This window comes from Podarcis filfolensis (genome assembly GCF_964270895.1).
Source record: "Podarcis filfolensis genome assembly, chromosome: 8".
Lineage (NCBI taxonomy): Eukaryota > Metazoa > Chordata > Lepidosauria > Squamata > Lacertidae > Podarcis > Podarcis filfolensis.
The window spans coordinates 57217090-57241284 of NC_139611.1; the positions used below are offsets into that span (position 1 = coordinate 57217090).

The 24195-nt window shown below is 50.5% G+C and overlaps 2 protein-coding genes and 1 long non-coding RNA gene across 5 annotated transcripts in view; 1 reads left to right on the plus strand and 2 right to left on the minus strand.

The window, feature by feature from the left end:
* The window catches only part of NHSL3 (NHS like 3), a 55287-nt gene extending 47220 nt beyond the window's left edge, over positions 1-8067 (plus strand). For all 3 annotated transcript variants that reach the window (XM_083625138.1, XM_083625139.1, XM_083625140.1), the window contains exons 5-7: positions 335-451; positions 1524-4661; positions 5195-8067. In XM_083625138.1, coding sequence (XP_083481264.1) covers positions 335-451; positions 1524-4661; positions 5195-5217 — 3278 coding nt within the window. In that variant the 3' untranslated portion in view covers positions 5218-8067. The remainder of the gene's footprint in view (positions 1-334; positions 452-1523; positions 4662-5194) is intronic.
* Positions 1-24195, minus strand: part of LOC310767883 — a 936392-nt gene that overhangs the window by 697533 nt on the left and 214664 nt on the right. The window lies entirely within an intron of this gene.
* YARS1 (tyrosyl-tRNA synthetase 1) lies at positions 9248-24018 on the minus strand. Its single transcript, XM_083625240.1, has 14 exons — positions 23909-24018; positions 22819-22907; positions 20801-20947; positions 20282-20457; positions 18651-18780; positions 16862-16942; positions 16385-16477; positions 15096-15231; positions 13422-13507; positions 12630-12765; positions 11547-11644; positions 11139-11332; positions 10817-10958; positions 9248-9894 (listed from the first exon to the last, which is right to left on the minus strand). The coding sequence occupies exons 2-14, from the start codon at positions 22873-22875 to the stop codon at positions 9784-9786; spliced, it is 1587 nt and encodes a 528-aa protein (XP_083481366.1). The 5' UTR covers positions 22876-22907; positions 23909-24018; the 3' UTR covers positions 9248-9783.

Consider the following 24195-nt stretch of genomic DNA (forward strand, 5'->3'; position numbering starts at 1 on the left):
GTACTACTGCCAGAAGCCTTGGGGCTGGAGGCAGGGAGGCCGCTTGCTGACCCAAAGGGTTCAGGAGCTGGGCTTGGTGCAGGGAGGGAAACTGCAGCTGTTTTTTCTAGAGACCACCACCACTCCCCGCAAAATTTCAGGGGGTCTGCTTGAAGGAAGGGTCAAATGCAAAGTTGAGCTGTGAAATATGCCTGTGTTGGGAACAAGCAGAGATGAGAAACTTTGCACATTAAGGCCCTCCACATTGGCAGACGTGAGCCATTTGACAGAGCATGCAAGGTTGGATATAAGGTCTCTTTTGCTTCCTTTAATTCAGTCTCCCCCTCCCTTTTAGGCTCCACCTTTCGGCCACATGATTCGTTCCCCAAATCCTCAGCGAAGGGCGAGAAGAGGAAGAAAGAGCGGAGGACTACTGTTCTGGGTCTCCCCCAACATGTGCAGAAAGAGCTGGGTAAGCCCAGTCAGCTTGGCAACTTAAAATGTAAAAACAGTTTGGCTGCAAAGGGGGGGGGGTCTGCATTTGCTCTGCAAAATCTGAATTTGAAAAGTGGAAAAACCACAATCAGAGTGACTGATGGAAACTGGATAAGCATGCATGGACTTTAGTGCACACTTGAGTCTGGCAGTGTAAGCTGGGAAACTGCTTTGGCCAAACTTGTGGATTGTTAGGCTTGGCTGGGCGTGGAAAAGTGATTTGTGCACACTTGAGGTGGGATGAGATGTGGGAGCAGAGAGAGACTCAGGAAGCTGGATGCTGTTTTGGGGCAGAAGTCTAACGAGAAACAGAGATGTCTGGTTAAATATATGCAAAGCATATGCTTTGTACTCTTAACATGCAAAATGAGTTAAAATATTAAACCTCGGCAGCACAACTATGTGAGTTAGTAACTGCGGGGGTTTGCTTCCAAGGGTTCTGAAAATGTGTATGCTCAAAACACTTGGAACTGCTCCTGTGTCAGCATCCCTTCCAGAGCCTGTGCGCTGAGTGAGCCTTGACTTCCAAGCAAGGCTGAGAGCTTAAAAGCCCTTCCTGCGCTGTGAAAATGAGGCACAATAGAGCTTTTAAGCTCTCTGCACTGCATGCATTTAACATGTGCATTTTGAACCGGCCTGCCTTCAACTGTGCAAGGTTTAAATGACACATGTTAACTGCGCATAAGATGCCACCATGCTATATTTTGCAAGGTGGAGACTGGAAGTTGAGAGGGAGTTGTCATGTTCCTGGTCATCCACTGAGCTGATGGCTCACTTGGTGCTGGGACCCTTCCAGCACCAGGACAGACCCTTCCTTTTCCTCCCATTCTCTTCTCCTGGCTGGTGGGACCTGAACCCAGGAGCTTCAGCATGCAGTTTTGGTGTCCCACCACTGGGACTTCCTTCTCCATCTTATCAGTTACCCAATAAGGTGACTGAGAAGCATTTATGGGACTTGAGAGCACTGAAGTTCATTTCTTCTGCTTGCGCTATATAGTTTTTTCCCACTGGCCCCTCATCCCTTCTCTCCTTTGTGTTATCTGCTTCAGGCCTGAGCAACGGATATGAGGCGAAGAAACGCCCGGGCAGCATTGCTGTCCGACCTGATGCGACCTCTCCGGCCCTCTCGAATGGTGGTGAGGTCCACGGCAATGCCATCCACATCCCCACCGTTGATGGGAAACTACGGCCCACCGCCATCCCCAAGGGCGGTGCCCGCGTCTCCCTGCAGGCCCTGGAGGCCGACACCTCCCTCCAGCGCCACATCAACTGCGTCTACTACGACGACTCACTACTGGGGCGCAAGACGGCGGCGAAGCTGTCCCCCTTGGCCAGGCCCAAGTCTCTGGCTGTGCCCTGGATGACCACCCAGCCAGGCTCCCCCGAGCTGCTGGGCCCCGTCATGTCCATCTCTCCACAGGGCACCTACCTGTCAAAGATCATCCCCAACGCCGTCATGCCTCCCATGGTGGACGTCATCGCCCTCTCGCGTAACAAGGTGCGCACGCTGAGCCGCTGCAGCCTCTCGACTGCCAGCCCGGCCTCCGTGCGCTCGGTGGGACGCTTCCCTTCTGGCCCCCGCAGCCGCGAGCACTCCTCCTCCAGTGACAACTGGAGCCATTCCCAGTCCACGGAAACCATCGTTTCGAACACCTCCACCATCTCCTCACACGGGGGCACCGACAGCAGGAAAGGCGAGGCCAGGCCCGACGGGCAGGTCCAGGCGGCAGCTAGGCCTGATTTGGACCAGCTCAGTACCTTCAGCTCCATGAGCGGCACCAGCTCAAACTGCCACGGCGGCAAGGCTGCCCCTGCCTCCCCCCACCTCCTTGGGGTGCGGCCCCCCGGAAGCAGTGGGCGGGCCTCCCCCGCCTACAGCACCGGCAGTGCAGCGGAGGGCTCAGACAGCATGAGCGTGCGGAGCGACCGTTCCTCCACCCGCAGCGTCTCCCTCAGGAAGATGAAGAGAGCCCCGGCACCCCCGCGCAGGACGTACTCCCTGCACAAGAAGGCTCAGCAGCTGGAGGCCGAGGGGGCACCCAGGGCGATGGGCCTGCCCCCCATGCCAGAGCGCAGGCCCCCACGGGAAGGCAGCGAGGCGTGGGCTGCAGGGCGGCTAGGGAGCCCCAGCCTAACCGGGGACGACGAAGTCTTCTCCCCCTCCTCGCAGAGCGAGACCAGCAGCCTCCGTTCTGACAGCCTGGCCTGCTCTCCCAACATCTCTCACCGGAGCCCGACCATCCGAGAGGAGGGGCAAGTGGATGAGACGTCGGAAGTCCCCTCGAAGCACAGCTCCCCCGACCACTTTGGCCGCACGATGTCGCCCTCCAGCGGGTACTCGAGTCAGAGCGGCACGCCCACCCTCCACACCAAGGGCCTCATGGCCCACGCCTCGCCCTCCGGGAAGAAGAGGCCCCAACCAAAGAAGCCGGAGCGGGTCTGCTCCCTGCAATCCCCGGGGCCCTCCGTCTCCTCCTCTCTGACATCCTTGTCCTCCTCTGCCTCGGATCCAGCCGCTGTGGAGGGGACGGCCCCGCCTTCAGCAGGACCCCCTGCTAACGCTGCCCCCGCTCTGAATAAAATGGACAGGTTCCTTATCCCTCCTCACCCCAAGGTGCCAGCTCCCTTCTCCCCTCCACCCACCCAGGGCCAACTGGTGGAACCCAACCCTGGCAGTGCCCTGGCCCCCACGGGCCAACCTCACCAGCAGCCCGCTGTCCTCACGAAAGCTAGTCGCGGGTCGCCTCCTCCGTCGCCCCCTCCGGCCTACCACCCGCCACCACCCCCAGCGAAGAAGGCCAGTGCCATTCCGGAGGCCCCAGCTGCCCCTGCACCTTCTGAGACCGTGCCGGATGCTCCTGCGGATCCTCTGTGGCCCCCTCCGCCCCCACCCGTGCCCGATGCCCATGACCTCTCCATGGCCGACTTTCCTCCCCCGGACGAGGCCTACTTTGTGCCGCCCCTGCCAGAGCCCCAGCTGCAGGCTGTGGGGACACCCTCCCTTCAAGTCACTGTGGCAGCTCCTGCGGAGAAGGAGCAGCCGGCCAACCAAAGAGCAGCCCTTGCAGAGGAGGGCCAAGCGCCCGCCTCTTCGCCCTCCTTCTCCACAAGAGTGTCCTCCAAGATCCAGCAGCAGGGGGCGCCGGACGCCGCACCACTGCCAGCTCCTCAAGCAGAGCCGCCACCACCTCCCAAGTTCCCCGTGGCAGGAGAAACTTCCCTCCACTGGAAGCCCACTGGCCCGACGGCAACAACCTCCAGCCTCCAAGCCCAGCCCAGCCTTAAGAAGCCTGCCGCCAATGCCCACCCCGACCTCAAGAAAGAGCCGGCATCTCGCAGCAAGAGCAACTCCACGCCAAAGGAGGACGCCAGCCTCCCCATTGTGACCCCTTCCCTGCTGCAGATGGTCCGCCTGCGCTCGGTCCACATGGACACCCACGCCCCTGCTGCGAGCCCAGCGGCAGCCAACCCCGTGGCAGAGCAGAACGGGCCGAGCACTGGGGTCAGTGGGAAGCTGGGGCAGCCTGCCCCACAGAAGCCTGTCCGCAAGTCGCTCTCCTTGAGGGCCCCGAAGGACAGCGGTCCGTCTTCAAACCCCCTGCACGATGCTGTGCGCCTGAAGGCCTCCACATTGTCTTCCAGAGATGCGCCAGGCCTCAGAGGGGCTGAGAGGAAGGCTGGCCACCGGCTGACACTGCCGGCTTTCCCCACCGCAGCAGCTGCTCCTGCCGGCGAGGCGAAAGAGGACCAAGTGTCCCCCCACCACAAGTCCCCGGCTTCGACGGCCAGCTTCATCTTCGCCAAGAGCCCCAAGAAGCTGGTCATTGACACCTCGGCCTCCCCAGAGGCCCAGGCCAACCTGAAGAAAAACCTGGTTGCGGAACTGATGAACGTCTCTGGTCAGCGGTCCACGGCAGCCCTGGGGCTCCCCCAGCAGGGCTCAGGAAAGCCCCAGGCCCGTAAGATCCCTCCGCCCATAGCCAGGAAGCCCTCGCTAGGGCCAGGCCAGCTGCCATCTCCCCGGAGCCCCAAGCCAGCAGGAGCTGAGGAGTTGAGCTCCACCCTGCCAGTGGCTGGGGACAGGACTAAGAGTGAGGGGTCTGGTCACCAGGCCGCTCTCCTTGGGGATAGCAGTGACAGCCCCCTGGCAGGGCCTGCAACACCACTGCAGAGCCCCCCAGCACAAGGTAAGGGGCAGGGTGGGGATTGAGTGGTCCCGATTCAGCTGTGGCAACACACTTGATATTGGAAGGTCTGTCCTGGGGGCTGTTGGGCAACCGTTATTGACTGACCATAGTGCTGTTACACTCATACCGTTTGACCAATGCAGGCCCTGATTTCTCACCCTTTTTCTGCCAGTCATGTTGACTATGTCTCCAGCTTCTTACTAGGCAAGAATAGGAAGTGCAGCATTACTGCTGTTTGTTACAGTGTAATCCTTCCTAAAATATAGTACAATTGCATCTTGCACACGGGTTATGTTCTGGGGATGGTGCATATACGTAAAACGACGCACCTAGTAGCATTTACCCCCACGCCCAAACAAGGCAGAGAGTTTTTGTCTCTGGTGTGGATTCTACATAGCTCTCTTGCTTCCTTTCTCCACAGCTGAAGAACTGAGGTTGAGGGAGGGTTGTAGGCTTGGGGGGGGGGGGCAGTCCCGTCGCAAGGCGCTGGATTCCAGGTCTGAAACCCATTGCCTCTGCTTTTCTCCTTGCAGATTTACAGGAGGAGATGGCGTGAAGGGAGACCCTGCAGCGTGGTTGCCCCTGAAATACAGGAATAGAAAATAATTAACACACACAGAAAGAAAAAGAAAAAGAAAAAATCTCAGGGACCTGAGCAGGCCAGAGGAGGTCCTGGATGCGACGAAAAGGAAGACAAAACAGCCTTAGCCTCTGATGGCCTTGATATTTATGCAAAAATTGTGTTGGTTTCACTTTTTCTTCAGTAATACGGCTTTATTTTACATACAGAGACAAAAGTAGCACAAGACCCTTCCTTGCTGCCGCCTCCTCCCTCAATGGGGCAGCTTTTCTCAGCTGGGTTTTATTTTTCCCATTGTGGGGTGGTTTTTTCGGTGCATAAGGAAAATGGCTTTGAAGAACAATGGACAATGAGGACGGTTTGCGCTTCCTGCTCCCCCTGCCCCATCCTAAGGAGAAGCTGGCAGAGTCGAACCAACCTGGGCTGTGTATGTGTGTGTGTGTGTGTGAGTGTGTGTGTGTCCCCCAGAAGAGCCCCCTCCCTTCTTTTCTCTTTGTGGTGGGGTTGGGAGCATCGCCTGCTTTTGCACCCCTGGAATTGTACAAAACAAGCACTTTCTCAAATCGAGGCTGGAGACTGCAAGGACGGCTGCTTATGGAGAGCTGCGTAGGCTTCCCAAATGCTGCTGGGGCCCAGATCCTTTCTGCTTCTCTCCTGTGTGCTCCTGCGAAGAGAATGCACTGAAGGGACCCTGCAAGTTAGCCTTGCTGTTCTAGTGGCGGGCCATGTGGTGATGTACCTGGCTAGCCCAGGTAGGGTTCCTTGGTGCAAACTGGTCCCTATCAGGCAACAGCTGATTCTGGGTGGAGGGTGAGCTGCACCATTCCCATGGGAGACAGCTAGGAGGGGACCTAGTATAATTCCACCATAGCACAAATAGGGACACCTAATTGTTCTACTCTTTCTCCTTCCTCAGACGCCACTTATGTTACCTTCTTTGTGCCTAGAACTGTCCCCCAAGGGTGGGTCGTCTCCTTGAGGGTCCAGGTACAAGAAACCTTTTGAGAGGCTCACAAGACCTGAACTGCCTAGCAGGGCATGTGCAAGAGGTGTGTGCTGGGCTAGCTGGTTGGTGCCTTTAGCAAACAGCTGGGGGGGGAGAGACTTGGCGGGAGGGGCAGCCAGAACCCCTTGGAGCTTAGCTCTTCACTGCCAAAACACTAAAGGTCCGGGGCATTTTGCAGCAAAACATTCCAGGCCTAGAGCATCCTACCTTGGAGCAAGGGGATTGAATGGGTGATTTGGGGTGGGGTAGGGTGGGCAAAGGCTCTTCCATTCTGCAAGCAAAGCTCTCCTTCCCATTCAGCATGGTGTATGTGGTGTGATTCTGGCTTTGGCAGTATCATTTTCTTTGGTGAATTTGAAACTTCCTGGAGGGGAAGGGATGGCAGGAGGTCATCAGGTAAGTATTAAGGCAGCTTTGAGAGCCAGCCTGGGTCAGGGGTGTGTGGGCATCCCTTGCGAGAAGCCCGCTGGCTTGCAGAGTCCAGCTTCAGCCAGGGTGCACCTCCTGCTGCAGGCAAATAGTGTGTTGAAGTGGATATGGTTGCCTCCCTCTCGTCGTCAGTGCCATGTTGCCCTGATGTTGGCCACGGAAAGGTGCAAACTCTGTAAGTGGTGCCAGGGGCAGGGCAGAACCCCTCTACCCCCATTGCTACATGAAGCTACCAAGAAGGGCTGGGCATCCCAGGGTCACTGCTAAACCTCTGAGGAACACAATAATTCATTCAAAGGATTTGTAGGGTGACCAAGTGCTCTGAGTGCGCATAATCTTTGATGGCAAAAGGGCGTTGGATGGTTGCTGCTGGCCAGGGTAGACCGAGCCATCTTTGCCAAGTTGCTGCCTTCCAGATGTTCAGGAATGGCAACTCCCACCAGCCCCTGCCAGAGCAGCTTCTTCTCCTGCTGGGAATTGTGATCCAAAACACCCAGAATGTTAGGAAACACCCAGAATCTAAGTTAGGAAAGGGCTGGAATAGAGCACTGAGCTGGCCAGGCAACATGGTCTGAAGTAGTTGCCTGTGTTTGAAAAGCCCTACTCCGAAATGTGATGGCAGGTGATGGTTTTTAGGCACCCCAAACTTGTGGCTGTTCATTCATTTTGCCCCCCCCCCAGCCTAGGGCCATTATTAGGTGGCAAGGTGACACCCTGACTGGGAGACTCAGCTGTGTGTTGCCTCCTTTTCCTGGTGCTGTACTTACGACCGTGTGTGCCTGATGTTATAAACCCCAGCAGTGAGCCTCTCCCAGGAAGCACTCTTTTCCTCTGCTGGAGACCCCCCCCTCCCCTGAACACCTTCTCCAGGCTACATCACCTGTCAGGAGCTCACGCCTAGCTAAGAGGCTTTCCTTCTCGCCCCTCAAGCGGGGGGTGGGGGTGGGAATATCGTAATTTCCCTCTGAACCTCAAGTTACTCTTACCCCAAGGCTGCAGTCTCCTCCCAGATTGTTCTGCCAAGAGCCAACACAGCACTTTGAAGGCAGGAGAACAGGCAAATCAGAAGAGGAGTTTGGTGGGGGTGGGGGTGCCCCAGTGGGGCTGGGCACTATTTAGAAATGACACCAAGCACCTGAATTTGTCCCCCACCCTCAATGCCTTTGTTTTCTATTCTTTAGGAACATTAGACAACTGATTTATATAGACTTTTGAAGAAGAAAATCTTGGGTCATTTGCTTTTGATTTTTTCCCTCATGATTGTAAAACAGGAGTGGGGGAGGGAGCTACCTTTGAGAAAGGGATGAGAGGGGGGAAAGATGGTGAAATACATTTTTAAAGACTGTCTTTGTAAAGATAAATTAAAGCTTGCTTGCTTGCTGTCTCTCTTACCTTTTCGCTGTGGTGTGAATATATTTGCCATGGGAGGATGAGATTTTATTACCAACATGAAAGAGGGAAGAGTCTGGAGTGTGTGTGTGCAGAAGGTGCTGGTGTGCAATGGAGGAATCCCAAGAGCAGCCAGGGCAAGTGAGGTCTAACCTAAGGTTACCAGATCCCCCCCCCAATGAATCTGGGGACACTTTTCAACTTCCTACTAAATAGATGGATTTTGTCAGGGGACTGATGTGTAAATCCAGGGACTGTCCCCAGGAAAGGGGAATGCCTGGTAACCTTAGTCTAACCATCACACCCTCCGGAGGCCTGAGGCAGAGGGGATGCAGTGTGTGCAACCATCCGCAAGTGATCAACCCACTTGCCGGCCATCCTGCCTGATCAAGCAGAAGTTTCTCCGTCTTCCATCTGGTGGGGATGGGAAGGCGACTTTGCAGCCTATTCCAGTCCAAGCAATGTTATCCCCCCCCCCCAAGTGAACAGAGTTTGCAGCTGAGTACATGAGTGCACATCATGCCGGCTGGAGCTAATGGTGGTTGTAGTCCAGAACAAACCTCCGTAAGCATAAAAAATGCAAGTGTGCCGGTTACAGCAAACGGAGGTTTGCTCAAATCCCTCTCATTAAGCATGTACAGGTTCACTCACAATAAAAGCAAAGTCTCAGAGTGCTACCACAATAAATATTTCTTATGGAATAAGCTTCTATAACCTACATGCACAAAATGTTCTCCATGTGCAGATAGATTAATGGTAAAAGGTAGAGACAGGTGGCCTTGAGTTTGGACACTTCTACCAGGAAAAAAGTGTTCCTGGTTTGCTTTTTATGGCAGCTGCTCCAGCTCCTCACGTCCTTCTCTCACACACGCCATCAGCCCTCGCCAACCTGGTAACCTGCAGATATTCTAACCTACAGCACCCATCAGCCCAATCAAAATTGTCCAAAACATCTAGAGGCACCAGGATGGGGGAGTCCGATTTAAAGTACTACAAGACTCTTAGCCAGAAAACATGCACATCCCTCTGCTAGTTAAATCACCAGTAACTGGAACTACATGGGGTTTTTACTACGTTGTGCCATTTCCCTGTGAAAAAGAGAACTATTTGATCTGTTACCAAGCATGTTAGAAAGCAGTCATATTGGGCTGAATGCAGCTACCACAGAAAAGCACCAGGAACCAGATGGTGTGACCATTTTATTTGGGGAAATGACAGATGATTTGGAATTCAGTGTTTATGCCTGATGGACCTAACCGTTGCCAATCTGGTAAGAGATCCTCTCCAAATTTTGCCAGCCTGAGTCCGAGCTCAACATCATAGACCTTCTGTTTTAAGCAGAGTATGACAAACATCCTGGAAGGCATGTGGACCAAACCATCATAAGAGGGCAGATCTGTGCCAGCAGCATTTCCTCTTCTACAACATCTGGAGAGGTTTCTGTCACCACCAGAAGTCAGAAGGACGAGTCCATTGGCTCTTTTCTCCTCAGTATAAATAAGACGTGCCTGGAGAGAGAGGCCTCATTGCACTGGCCTCCTGCTTCTAGGTGCCCTTCCCCATTCTGTCCATGTCAAAAGATGGAAGCCATGTCGATTTTTTCATGGGTCAGGTCCAGCTGGGTTGGAATCTCATGGCTGGGAGTGCAATGTAAGTATGGAGGATGTTTGTCGGGCAATAACTGGCACGCATAAGCTGAAAGTGCGAGGCAGAGGCAGCTAGCGGATGCTGCCGCTTTTCAGAGTTTTGCAGGTGAGGTTCCCCAGTTTGGTCATTAAGTTCTTCCCCTTCCACTGGGCCACAGAAGCCTCAGAAATCTGGAAGTCCGCCTGAGAAGAGAAAGAACAGGCAGGGTGATTTCTCCAGTCCTGTCATGCTGAGGGGCCACAGCTCTGTGGCAGAATACTTGACAATGCAGAAGGTCCCAGGTTCAATCCCTGGCAGGTCCAAAAAAACCTTCTAATCAGAAATCCTGCAGAACTGCTGTCAGCCAGCATAGGCAATACTGAGTAGGATGGACCAAATCTTTTATACAATAGGAGCAGCAGCAGGAACAGCCTCCTATGTTGACATCAGCTTTGGCTGGCCTGCTGCTCTTCAGATGTTCCAGACTACAACAGTTCCAGGCAGCTGAGGGAAGTTGTAGTTCAAAACAACTGGAGGGCACAAGGTTCACACAGGCTTGTGTACCTTAGTCACATACAACCATACTTTATCAAGCTAACCAACACACCACCCACTCCCTTATTAACTGCTTGGGACTGCTTTTATTCTTACATTTTAAAAAATTTATTAGATTCTCCCTCCAGTTTAAAAATGCCTAATAGGGCACAAGTGTTTTGTTTTCCGAAAATAAGTTGCAGGAATAGGTTTATTCAGAGCCCCCAAATTTTGCACCAGTTGGGAGGCTCAGTTCTCCATATTTAAGCAGATCAGGGTCAACTTGCCCTTTTTGCAGAATCTGCTGCTCTGTACTAGTACGAGACGACCCTCTGCAGGCACGGCACACAGCTCTGAAGCCCTTTCTACCTGCCCTGCGGCAGAAACTCTGCCCTCCTGCAAGGGCAGTCACTTAGGATTGCAGAGCAATTCCTGGACTAAGGAATGTCTGGCTTTGCTTTAAGCCAGTGTGCCTCATGCTGGTTGGGGCCAACAGGAGGAGTAGTCCCCAAAACACCTGGAGGGCACACACTTGCTCAGCTGCCCAATATGGAGCCACCTGCCACTTGGAGGAGCCTCTTCCCCGCTCACCTGCAGCTTCTCAAAGACCTTCTTCTTGGGTTTCAGCTCCTCATCAGGCTGGCCTTCTTCGTAGCCCTCCACAAACACCCGCTCACCGGGGCAGGAGCCAGCCGGGGGGTCCAGGGGCTCTATTTGGCAGGGCTCCCCAGCACTGGAAGAAGAGGATAATCATGTTAGCGGCAAGCAGGCTTCAGTCGGCCTCTCGCTTCGCCTAACAGGAAAACATAGCCAAGGGATAACAAATGCCTGCTTATGCCCCCAATAAGTGGATCCATTTGCAGCCCCTCTGCATGAGCCAAAGTCTGCCTGCCCCACCTTCCACTGCACACACCTGCAAGCGCAGAGCAGCATGGCCTGGGACTCCAGTCCCCGCATCTTCTGAGGCTTCAGGTTGCACACCAAGACCACCAGCCTGTCCTGCAGCTCCTCTTTGGGCACGTGCTCCACCAGCCCACTGACCACCGTCCGCGGCTCAGGCTCCCCCACATCAATCTTCTCCACGTACAGCGTGTTGGCATCAGGATGCTGCAAAGGGAGAAGGGCGGCGTCACAGCCCGGTTGTGAAAAGTTGAATGGCCCCCTCCAGGGTTGCAGGCACCCCGCAATCTCCCACGCACCCCAAGCCCAGTACAGAGGCCCAGGGAGTGTGATGGAGACCTCTGCACGCGCTCTCAAGAGTTCTGATGCCAGCACCCTTCTGTCAACCAATTGCCTCTAGGAAGCCCCCTGGCAGGCTTACCTTCTCTACGCTGAGCACTCTGCCAACACGAAGGTCCACCCGAGATGGCACTACTTCCTCCGGGTCAGAGTTCTTCGTGGGGCCTTTCGCTGAAGGCTCTGCAGACAGGGAAGGGAAGGGAAGGGAGGTTTTTAGGAGAGCTGCAGTTGAAAAGACTGGCAGCAGCCTGGAGAGACTAGGCCTCAAAAACGGTGCTGGACAGGAGACTGATAGATGGGAAATGAAGGGCCCTGTGACAGAAGCAGGGTAGAGAGGATCTCCTGGTGTGTGAGGCTGGGAGAAGAGGGGGAAGCTCCCAGGTCAGACCTAGGAGGGTTCACTCTTTTGTGGGTAGAATATGGGGTAGGATCCAGTTGTGACAGGGCTTTTTTATTTACTTTTTCCTCTTTATTTTCTTCCTTAGTCTTGTTTTTTAAAAAATCTTTTCTCTTTAGATTAGCTTGGCTTTTGTATTTTATGTGGGAAACTTGCAATAAAAATTGATTTTTTAAAAAAGATGCTGGTATTCTCTTGCATGAGCAAGAGGAGATGAGGGTGGGATGGAGAGGAGAATTAAAGCAACGGGAAGGCATGGGAAACCGAGTGGTGCAAACGACCCAAGTAACTGAGCAGGAGTCTATTTCAGAGAGAACAACCCAGACTCATGCCCAGTGTTTGCGTATGCCAAAAAGGACCAAGACAGACAAGGGGGTCTGGCCAATCAAAGTGAACCCAGGAAGGAACCACGCCACAGGGGAGGCGCTTAGCAGGCCCAATTGCTTTGCAGACAGTGAAGGAGGCAAGTCAGATCTTCCAGACCCGGGCAGGGCCTTGTGGGGGCAGACCGGCATCTGCATCAGCCTGCCAGAAAGAACTTGCAGGGCTCTTGGTCTCAGAGAGTGCAGGAGCATCTGTGGGAAGCTCTGGAGCCTCAGGGGTGGAGACTCTGCTTTGCATGGAGAAGTCCCAGGTTCAATCCCAAGCAGCATCTCCTTCAGGAAGGGCTGGGAATGCCCCCTGCTTAAAACCCTGGAGAGCCTCTGCCAGCCAGGGTCAACAGTACTGAACTAGATGGACCAACAGCAGATGCCTTTCAGCCCTTACTTGCTTTGGAAGGATCAGGATACGCAGAGCTGGCCAGTTTCTTCATTTGTGAGCTGTTGAACTTCTCTCTGATGGGCTCAAGGAGCTTGTTCAAGGCCACCTCCACAGAGTTCTTCAAGTCCCCAGGGTGGACAACCTGCACCCATGGAAGAAGATGGAGACCCACTTAGTCCTGCTCTCCCTAGAGGGTTCCCATCAGTCCCCAGCGCCGTTCCTAACAGTGGGCGCAAATCACAAAGCACAATCTGGTGGGCAGGAGGCAGTGGAATGGATGAGTGGTGTAAAATGAAAGCCAATGGGGCTTCACGGGAAAAACATTCCACATATTGCTCAGCTGGTAAGACAGAAATTAAAAGGGGCAGAGAGTCTGATTTATGCAGAACAGCAGTGTTTCTGTACATCTGACCTATGCAAATTCTGTGAGAATGTCTGGTTTGCATTCATTACGACTGCAGAGTTGTTGCTTTAGGGGATGTGCAACACAATTCTTTGTCAGTCTAGAGCCCCTCCCTGTGACTCAGCTTCCCCTTGCGGGCCTCTGATGCAAACCCCCCCCCCCCAGGTGGGCATGCAGAGCAAAAGGTCAGGGTCTCCCACCACCAACACACAACTGCTGCCAGGTCTCAGAGTCTGCCTGGCAGGATAGCCCAAGCCCTTCATGCCAGTACAGCAGAGCCGTTCCACGAGGAGGTTCTTCCCACATACAAAGCAACAACAAGGACCCCAGGAGCCCCCCACCCCACCCCTGGCAGCTGGCCACCTCCCTACCCTACCCGCATCCCAGTGTGTCACCTGGTCAGCAAAGTCTTTCTCGAGGTCTCCGTAGTGGGTGTAAGTTTTATTCCCTCCCCACTTCTCATCTCGAAGAATCACAAACTCTGCAGCGGGGGAAAAGAAAGATTTGAAGATCCGCATTAACAGAGTGGTGTACATTTGAGGAGTCACAAGAACACTGCAGGTGTGGGGGGTTCGTATCCAAGGTCCTCAAAATGTCAGTTTTTTAAAAAGCTTCAAAGCCCTTCAGGTTGCAGGGGATACACTGATGATGGTGAAGGAGGACCAAGACCAAGGGCGTCATGTTCCCTTCCCTGCCCTCCCCTGTAGCAGCAGCAAGGCAAATCCCTGTTCTTCCCTGGGCACATGCCCACAAAAAGTATTTCAAAGGAGCTGATGGTGAAGTTAATGGATCCTCTGTCTGGCTGACTTACTCCCAAGTATAAGCGGGTCTAGAAAGGGTTTGAGGCCCCAAGCGTCAGGCTGGACTGGTTACCCTCATGTACGTTCCAGTTCTGGATGATTCATGTTCAGGAGAACAAACTGGTATGGGCTCTTAGGAGGGTAGGGAAGATGGTCATGGGCAGGGAAGACAAGCCCTACAAGGAAAGGGCAAAGAAACCCTGGGTATGTTTAGCCTGGAGGAGACTGAGTGGGGATGCGACAGCCCTTTCAAACACCTACGGTGTATTTCTCTCACACATACAGAGCAGAGGCAAAGGCCTGTTCTTTGCTGCTGCCCAGAAGCCAGAGCTCATGTTGCAGGAGGAGAGGGTTTGGGTAACATGCTAGGATAAAGAGCATTTTGACAATGGAGCCAATGAGTGAGAGGGATGGGTGGGATTTCCCTGGCCAAGGGGTCTTCAGGCAGAGGTGGGCCGGCCATCTGTCTAGCTTTGACATTCTGGTATGGAGCGGGGAGTGGACTAGCTAGCATCCACGGTCCCCTCCAGCTCTGTGATGCTAAGGCTTCCATTCACAGAAAAGGAACTGGCCTGCATGCAAGCACCACACAGACCCTCTGTGGTGCCACTAAAATGCCCTTTTAGTGATTAAAAGGGAGCCTTTCCATCCCAGCCAGGAGAGAAGGGAAACTGCCAGACATAAACAGCAGGGCATGCTGAATTTTTCAACTTTCAAATTCCAAAAAGGAATTTGCTAAAAGGAAGGGTGCTAAAATATTGTAACACGACTTGGGAATTCAAAAGATATTTTGGTTAAATGAATAGAATTTAGTTTTGCTTGGTACATAAAATGTATGTAAAATTGCATAGAAATCATTAAAAATGATGGCCAATCTACTCGCTGTAGCATTACCTGACGTTTTCAGGAGGTAAAATTAAAATTCTTTGGTTTTCCAAAAACAGTTTATGTGCTTCTTTGTCAAATGTACTTACCAAGCTAAAAAGAATAGATTTGAATTCCTCATACCAAGAACAGAGTTTTAAAATCCCTCATTGAAGAAATTTGAAAAAAAATTAAGTTTCACCCCCTAAAATAACGCCCTAATATTCAGGCTCTGCTACATACTTGGCGCTTCAGGTAAGCAGGGAGGGGACACAGGTGGAAGATGAAGGGATGTGACCCAGCCCTTCACCTCTAGATTGACCTTTCAGCCAATCAGGTTGCCTGCTACTCCCCATAATAAAATCCTCTAGCTCCTCCCCTTTCTTGCTGCTTGGAGACACTCACCTGATCTGAGTGGGAAGAGCACATGCTTGATGAAGGACAAGACCCCATTGTTCTCCACATTCCCTGGTTCGCAAAATGCCTTCTTGAGCTTCTTCTTCACATCCTCCTTTCGATCCAAGAGATCAATCTTGGACTCCTGGATGAGGGAAGGGAGGGGATGCTCCTCTATGAATTAGCTCCCAGGCACAGCAGGCCACAGAAGTGTACTGGGACTAGTCAGTTTTTCACAGATGGAGGAATAATCCTGAGATGGAAAGAGCCTGGGACCACAGCTACAAGTTTTAGCCCATCTATCTGCTAGAGCAAATCCTTTTGAGTTAAAGGATTTAACTGGATTAACTGAACAGCAGATTTTCCATTTTTACATAAACGCAACAGACTTCACCAACCTGGTGCCCTCCAGATGCTTCAGACAATAACTCTCATCTATGTGCTGGCTGGGGCTGATGGAAATTGTAGTCCCAAGCATCTAAGAGCAGAAGGCACCAAGGTGGCAAAGACGGATTTGCGAAAACCATGAAGCGTGAACATCACCTTGGAATATTGTGTTCTAGTTTTTTCTGAATTGACACTAGATAAATTCAGTGCAATTCTGTTACAATTGATTTTGACAGCTCGATGACTACGCTCTTTAGCGACAAAACGTTGGATTACAGGAACGACGTCTGAGCACTGAACCACTGTATATCACAAGTGGACTCTTTATTATTGCTTTTGTAATTGTTCATGATAAAAACTATTTTGGAAAGAGAGGAAATGAGCACTGAACCACTGATATATTACAAGTGAACGCTTTATTTACTGTGTCTGCTATTGTTTAAGATAAGAAACTACTTTTGTCATTTTAATGGACATTCATTGCGTGTTTACAGATAGCTGCCTTGGTGATATTATCTTGCATGGATTGCAGCAGTCATTGTATCACCACCCTGTTCCTAGTTTTTTCTCAAGCAGGGCATCCTCAACACAGATGCCTGCTGCTCCCTCCCCACCCCTCTTAACCCCTGGGCTCCCAACCAGTGTGTGATGCTCAAAACTGCCAAGTAGGAAATAATTTAGGTGATGCTTTAGGATCTCTTTATGACGAACTGGTCACCAGTTACTTAATTTTCAAATTGAATATTTTACTACCAAAGGTAGAATATAGCTTTTGGATGTTTTATCCGATTTCCTATTTCCTTTTTCCTTTCCGTAATGCTGAAGTATTTCAAAGGCATCCCTGCACATTTTAAGAACTCCTCCTTGCAGGATTTGGCTGCCAAGGGCAAGAGTCAAGCTGAAGAACCCACCTCTTCTGAAGAACTCATCTTGCTGCCTGTCAGTCCTGGCACCATGGGGTTCATCAGGTGGATGCGCTTGGCATAGCCCAAGGAGGGGAGGTACTAGAGAGAAACAAACATTCAGGGATTTAAAACAAAGGCTGAAGATGGAGGGAAAGTGGGATGTTCAAGTGTATTATCTGCCTCCCTGAAACCCAATACCTTCTCTGTGGACTGCAGTTTACAGTGTTCTTACACAACACGTTTTCCATATCCTAGTAGGTTCTGCCCCCATGTTAACCAGCCAGGGGGAAACAGGGAGAGAAAGGATGTGCCTTTTGCATTTTCCACCTCAAGACCCAAAATATCCACACCTAGCTTACCCTGGGGGCGCAGAATGTGATCAAAGAGAACACAGGTTTAGCTAGCTGAACCATCCAGGAGCCTTCAGCACCAATTGCACAGTGCTCCAAAGAGGCAGCCAGGCAAGTGTCTCATTCTTCTCACCTTCTCTGCAAAAGTGAAGATTTTCCTCTGATCCACTCCTCCAAACTGCGCATCGACTTTGAGGTATTCTTCATCCAGTGCCTGCGGGGACACACAAGCATAGATAACTCCCTGCAGACCCCACTGGTTTGGGGAGACTGGTTGCTTCTTTCCTGCCCCAGGGATACCCCTGGGCACCAGCATCTCTTGTGGCTGCGGGAGCCAGAGACAAACTGTGAAGAAAACAAGAATTCCACCTCTGGCCCAAGCACAACTCACTTCCCAGATTAGGATTTTATTCCACAGGCTTCAGGGTGAGTGAAGCAAGCACCTGGCACCCTCTTAGGTCCTCTACTAGTCTGTTCCTCAAGCATATTGATCTTGGCAAATTGATACTTCACATATCAAGAGACTTCAGAACTATGTTCATAAAAATACCTGCCACCAAACAGGTGCACCCCAACCCTCACGAGGAATGGCGTCTCCACAAATAGAACCATCCATACTTACTGGATCTTTTACTTTCTTCCTCCCCACCCCTTTTCATAAGTGGAAGAATAGCACAACTTATGGAAACACACATACAGTGGTATCTTGGTTTAAGAACAGCTTAGTTTATGAACAACTTGGATTATGAATGCTGCAAACCCGGAAGTAGGTGTTTTGGTTTGTGAACTTTACCATGGAAGCAGAACATGTTTCGCTTCCTGTTGAGTGTGTTCCATTTGTAAATTGAGTCCCGCACTGCTACGGGAAAGCACGCCTTGGTTTAAGAACAGACTTCTGGAATGGATTAAGTTCGTAAACCAAGGTACCACTGTATGGCCTTGGGCATGTGAAGATATTCATTCTGAGCTATGGTAGGTAAAGGGACCCCTCAGGTCCAGTCGTGGACTAAAGCAAGAAAAGGGGGGCTACCCTTATGCTATTCATATAATCAGTTATCAGTAATCAATATATTCACATATGCTCACACATAACAGGGCTTACAGTAATTTTATAAATCCATTTGAATCAAGAAAAGCTTTTGCCTAAGCTAACTGCAAACTGCTTGGAACCGCAAGTCCAGAACTGACCTTTTACCTAGTAACATCCTTGCACCCTAGAGGAAAGGGGAAGCCATGAATCAGAAGGCGCTGGTACAAATCTCCCCCTCAAATCCAGGCTAAAATGGTCCACGAAACAGGAAGGGCCAAACCACAAAAACTCCCTACATGAAGCAGAATGCATAGGGGGAGGTAGCACCAGGAGATTCCCTCCTTGAGTCTCATTTTCCTGTTCTGTCAGAACTAGGGAAAAGGTCAGACTGTAAATCATTGTACAAGACAATGGAAAGCAGAAGTTTTTCTCCAAATTGCTGTGTCTGTCTGATCCTTGTTTCACCCTAAGTGGGTACCACTATATTTCACGTGCTTCAGGACGACTCTGGGGTTGTGGCGCTCATCTCACTTTATTGACCAAGGGAGCCGGCGTACAGCTTCTGGGCCATGTGGCTAGCAGGACTAAGCCGCTTCTGGCGAACCAGAGCAGCACACGGAAACGCCATTTACCTTCCCGCCGGAGCAGTACCTATTTATCTACTTGCACTTCGACGTGCTTTCAAACTCATAGGTTTGCAGGAGCAGGGACTGAGCAATGGGAGCTCACCCTATCACAGGGATTCAAACCGCCGACCTTCTGATTGGCAAGCCCTAGGCTCTGTGGTTTAACCCACAGCGCCACCCATGTCCCTTGAGCTATGGTAGCCAAGAGCAAAAGAAGCCCACATCTCTTCCCCCCCGCCTCCTCCATGATGACGTTAAACAGGTACCTGCAGTCCTGGATAGAGGAGGCCACTGAGCAACGGATGCTCCACCTGCTTGACTACTTCTGCCCCGGCTTTCTTGGCATCATGTTGGGTGACGACAGAGGACAGGCGGTAAACATCCAGCGTGTATTCTCTAAATAGAAAAGGCAGGGAGACAGTGTGGTGGAATGTCCTTCCCTTTCCAGAACTACAAGCAGCTTAGGAGCCTTACCACTTGCAGGTGGATCAGATGTAATGTTAAGGACATAATATGAGGTTGGCTGCTGGATCAGGACGAAGGGGGCCCATCTAGTCCAGCTTCCTGTTCTCACAGTGGCCAGACGGAGGCCCCAGTGGGGAGCCCAGAAGAGGGACCTAGCACAGCAACACTGTGTATGTTTCCCAGCAACTGGCATTCAGGGGACATGCTGCCTCCGACAGTGGGGGCAGAACACAGCCATCAGGGTTAGTAGTCACTGACAGTCTTCTCCTCCATCAATGTGTCCAGTCCTTTCCTAAAACTAATCAAGTTGGTAGCTCTGACTGCCTCTTGTGGGAGAGAATCTGGTCTCTGTCTCTCCTCTACCCACCCTGTGCAGATGAGGCTACAATGGAGATGGGGGGGGGAATCTCTATGCATCTCTCGTTTATGCATAATTTTATATGTCTCTATGCCGTCTCCTTTTACTGGCACAACTTTTCTTCACAGGGGAGTCACCCTGATTATTTTCTGAAAGTTTTCTAACCCTACAATATCCTTTATGAGGTGAAACAATGAGAACGGTACACATTATTCCAAATGTGGCCACACCGTAGATCTGTATAACTGCATTATGCTATTGGCAGTTTTGTTTTCAGTTCCCTTCATAATGATCCCTAACATGGAATTTCACAGCTTTTTCACAGCTGGGTTGGCATCATGAGTCATACATGAAATGAATATTTCTTTGCCCCAATGTGTATCACTTTACTCCAGTTTGCACTGAACTGCACTGGACGTTCTGCTGCCCATTCACTCAGTATGCAGAGGCCCTTTGGGAGCTTCCACAATCTCATTTTGTTTTAACTAACCTGAACAGTTTATGCCTGAACCCAGTCAGACTGTGGTTAGCCTTAACTATGGCAGTTAGTTGAAAACTGAAGCAAATGCTCTCCATCTTCACCTTGCGGCTGTGCCAGAGGAGTGGGGACCACACAAGCCCAATGCTGATGAACGTAATACTAAGCTTAGCTTTACATCCAAATCCCAACATTAAATTGGCCAAAGGACTGCCAGACAAATAAAATATTCAGTCTAGAGCTAAATATCAAGATGGAGTATTTCTTGGGGAAGCCATTCCTAATCCTAGACAGCACAACAGAGAAGGCACCAAATAAGCACCACATAGTGGTGGGATATGCAGCGGGGCCTCTCTTGATGAGTTCAGAGAATCGGCAGACGTGTGGCATTTCTCCTATGCCACCTATGGGACTCTGGCAAATCTCCCCTTCCAAATCATCCAATTGGCATCCAATTAAACCTTAGCAGGTTTAGGAACTTTTCTAAGTGAAAACTTTAAAACCACCTGTGGAGTTCTTACGGATGCTAATCCCTCTGACCAAAGAAGTTCCCATTTGTTGTTCTGCAGCGCCACACTGCCTCAAAACAAACTTACTTGCTGAGCTGATAGTCAGTCCCCCGGATGAACTTGAGCTTTTCCAGAGGCACACCTATGCTCTCCAGCATTGCCTTGATCACGTTCTCATAATATTGGGTGCGCAGTTCCAGAAGCTCCCATGGTGCCTTCATATTGTCGAGGTATCCATGGAGGTCAGCAAACAGAATTGTCACCTGAGAAAGAAGGGGCATATCAAGCAGGAGTGCCTTGGCCTTAACCCTAACCCTTCCTCTATATGCACTTTGAGAACCAACAGGAGCTCCGACCCAATGCCTGCACACCTAGATCAGCCAATCCAGAGCTGTCCAGATACTCTGGACTACAACTCCCATCACCCCCAACATAATTCAGCCTTTCTGACTGGGTGCCAGGTTGGAGAAGGCATGAATGGCGTTCAGGGGAAAATTGCCTTCCAGAGGTCTTTGAAAGGCAGCAGATCCTCCCCATTAGGATGACTGCCCCATTGCTACTTGAAAGCAGCCAACAGACCAAATGTAAAGCAGAGCCCAGTCTCACCTCACATCCAGCCTTGAGGAAGTCCGCTATTTTGGTCATGGGTACAAAATAGGCTATATGAGGCTTGCCCGTCGTTGCTGTCCCCCAGTATATCTTCACCTCCCGTTCTTTCAAGATGGCCTTCAGCTTATCCTCTCCGAGAACTTCCTGCAAGCAAAAGAGAGATGTGTTCAGCATATCAGCTGGAAAAGCAAGAAGCAAGTGAGAAGGGAGAGCTAGGGAAGCCAAAACCCTGCGATGCAAGGGGATATATTTTTATTTAAAACATTCATATTCCATCTTTTATTATCAGATTCTAGGGTGGTTTACAAAATATAATAAATGATATATATTAAAACAAGAATAACTCAAAAGATCAATATAACACCCACAGTAGAAAAATATAAAATCACATTGAACAATAGGGGGCAGGTAAAGCACTAAATCAGCAATTCTCAAAGTGCAGAACATGAAACATAAATAATTAAATTCTCTTGAGAGCCCAAAGGATCCACTAATAGAGCAGGCATGGCTTATTCTCTGACATTGCCTCTTCCAATAAGCCTCTACTGGGGACAGATAATCCTGCCCCCAACCCTGCATTGGGCGTATCACAGTCATTCAATCACTTGCTCTCAGGAGAGGCAGGTGCATTGCTTTGGGCAATGAGTGACTTAAATATGGGAGTCATCCATTATAGTAGAGGAAAGTTTGCAGGTATGGTTGGGTAATGTTTGTCCTTTCAATTAGTAGTCACAAAGTGAGTCTTGTGTGACTCAACAGCTTGCTTCTGCAGATGAACCTAACAAAATGACAGGCTTTTCCCATTACCTGTTCTGCATTCCTCTCTTTCTTTTAATGCTCAGGTTGAGCAGACATGTACCAGTGCAAATTGTAGGGAAAGCCCTATTGCTAACACATTACAACCTCATGAGATACCATCACAAGTGGCAAACCCAAGTGAAAAAGCAATAAACTAAGGTCAAACAGCAACCCAGCTCCACAACCACAGGAAACAGTTAAGACATCTGGTTTCTAATCCTCATTACCATACATGTTCCAAAGACTGGAGTAAGATATTAATAACCCAGTTCTTCTACCACAGACAAGCACGTCTGTGATTTGATGGAAAACCTTATTTGTACATGGGACCTATGAATCATCCAGAATTTTCAGGTTACCAGTAGGGCTGGGTGATATATCAATATATTATCCCAAACTGGATTGAAGTCCATATTGTGGTATCGGTTTCATAATTTTTGATCTGACAATATATCATGAATCATGATGTGTGTGCTATGCAAAAAATCACAATGTGGGAGAAGCCATGAAGTCAACCAATGCCTCTAAATAGCTCCATCCTTATTTTAGAAATCGTGATATATCATGATGTTGAAAACCAGATATTGCTCAGCCTTAGTTACCAGACATCTGAGTCAACAAGGTACAATGTAAAAAATCTGGATTAGGAATAAGGTACTGTGGCAAATCAAGATCTACTCAAAGATGGCTGGATGATATGCTATGGGATTCAGACCCCTTTATCAACAGCAAAAAGTCCTCCAACCCACACAGCTGTCAGAATTCCTAATTTGTAGTAACTCAGATGTAGCTTTGTATTTGTATATGCCTAGCGTGTCAATGGGGAGGCACCAAGCACCAGAAGACTGTCCCCTAGAAATCTTAGTCTTGTGCCTAGCCCAAAGCTTTGTTTTCACACAAACTGCACTCAAGTTTTGAAATTTCTAATTCTCTGCCCAGAGAAATTCCATCCAGATACGAGGCTAGGGCATCTCATAGGGGAGAGGCTCCCAGTGTGAATAATTTGGGGTGGAAGAAGGCTTATTTTAGGAAGCAAATGTTCCCAATCCTTGTGTATTTATAACAAAATAAAATAATTGGGGGGGGGGGGTGTAATAAAAAACTTATTTTGGAGAACAGAGTGGGGCAAACCTTTGATGCTTATTCAAACTACTTTTGCACCCATATGTGGAATATTTTTTTAAAAGCCTCATTTTCAACCATTCCTACAGAAGTACCTGCAAATTTCGGGTGATCAAGTGATACTTCTCCTGTGCTGTCAGTTCATGCCCCATTGTGCCAGCAGTTGCTCACCCACCCTTATGAGCTGAAATTGGAAAAAGAAATGCATGTTAGGCAATCAAAGAAAAACAGGTGTAAGCATCAAGGTCTCCTGCTTCCTCACCAGGCATTCCCAACACAAGCCAAATTTCTCCTCTCCCAATGGCAGAAGGTTAGGGGAAGAGAACAAGCCAGCAGAGTCTGATACAATTTCATGTCCCCATAAGGCAAGAGAAGGGGGTCAGAAACACCACATAACAGCTGAACCAGAAGCCTCCTTCTGCATGTCCCCCCCTTTATTTAATGGGGTGGTCTTGGTAAAAGAGAATCCCTAGGAATTCCTACATATTGCCTGTGTAAAGCAGAGGCTGCTGATCCCCACCTGAATCAAGTATGCTTAAAAAACAACAACCAAAAACAAACAAGGCGGAGGATCCTGGAAATGACAGGCCAGTTAGTTAAATTTCCGTTCTGGGCTCACTGGTGGAAAGCACTGTTGAATATAAAATTACCCAGCAAAACCAGAATGGCTACTGCAAAGGTAAGTCTATTTCGGGAATCTATTAAGAGTTCTTTGAAAGCGTCAATTAAGCCTATAGATAGATCCCGATCAGTCTCAAGGTGATTTGCGATTAAAACAACTGAAAATGCCACGATCACTTGCCACCCTCATCCATGAATTTGTCTGATTTATTAGTATCACTGCTATTATGTAAAGCAGTGCTTTTATTCCGCTCTCCTCTAAGGGGGGGTGGGGGAGTCTCCCAGAGCAGATAGCAGGCCCTAACCCCTGGGTTGCAATCTGAAAGAAACGGCAAGAAAGGAAAAAGAACTGAGGAGGGAGTTGGAAAAAGAAGCAGCAAAATCAGGCCCTGGGTCGTCGTCCGCCTTCAAATCCCCTTCAAAGCAATCAGCCCATATGGTGGCAGCGAGTCCCATATACTAACTCGGGGCCTTCCACGCCATCCCTCGTTATCTCCCCTCCCCCCACCTACCCCTCCTTGGGCGCCGGGGGGCTCCCAATGCCCCCCCTCTCTGCTCCCTCACCTTTCCTCTCTCTCTCTGACACACGCCAGCCGGGGTCTGCCTCCGCGTTGCATCAGCTTCCTCGCTCTCGGCGCTCTGCTTGCCAGCCTGGTGGCCTCTTCCCCGCCCCGAGACTGGAAGGGAGGGGGCGGGGCTTCCACTGCGGCTGCGCCTCTGGCTCACTCGACTCATTCCTCCTCCGAGTGGGCTTGAAAGAGCGGCCGATGGATGAATCGGCCGGCGACCTTGAAGCCTTGTGCAAAGTAGAGTAGGCGGAGAAGCGACGGCAGGGAGCTTAGGCGCTGCAT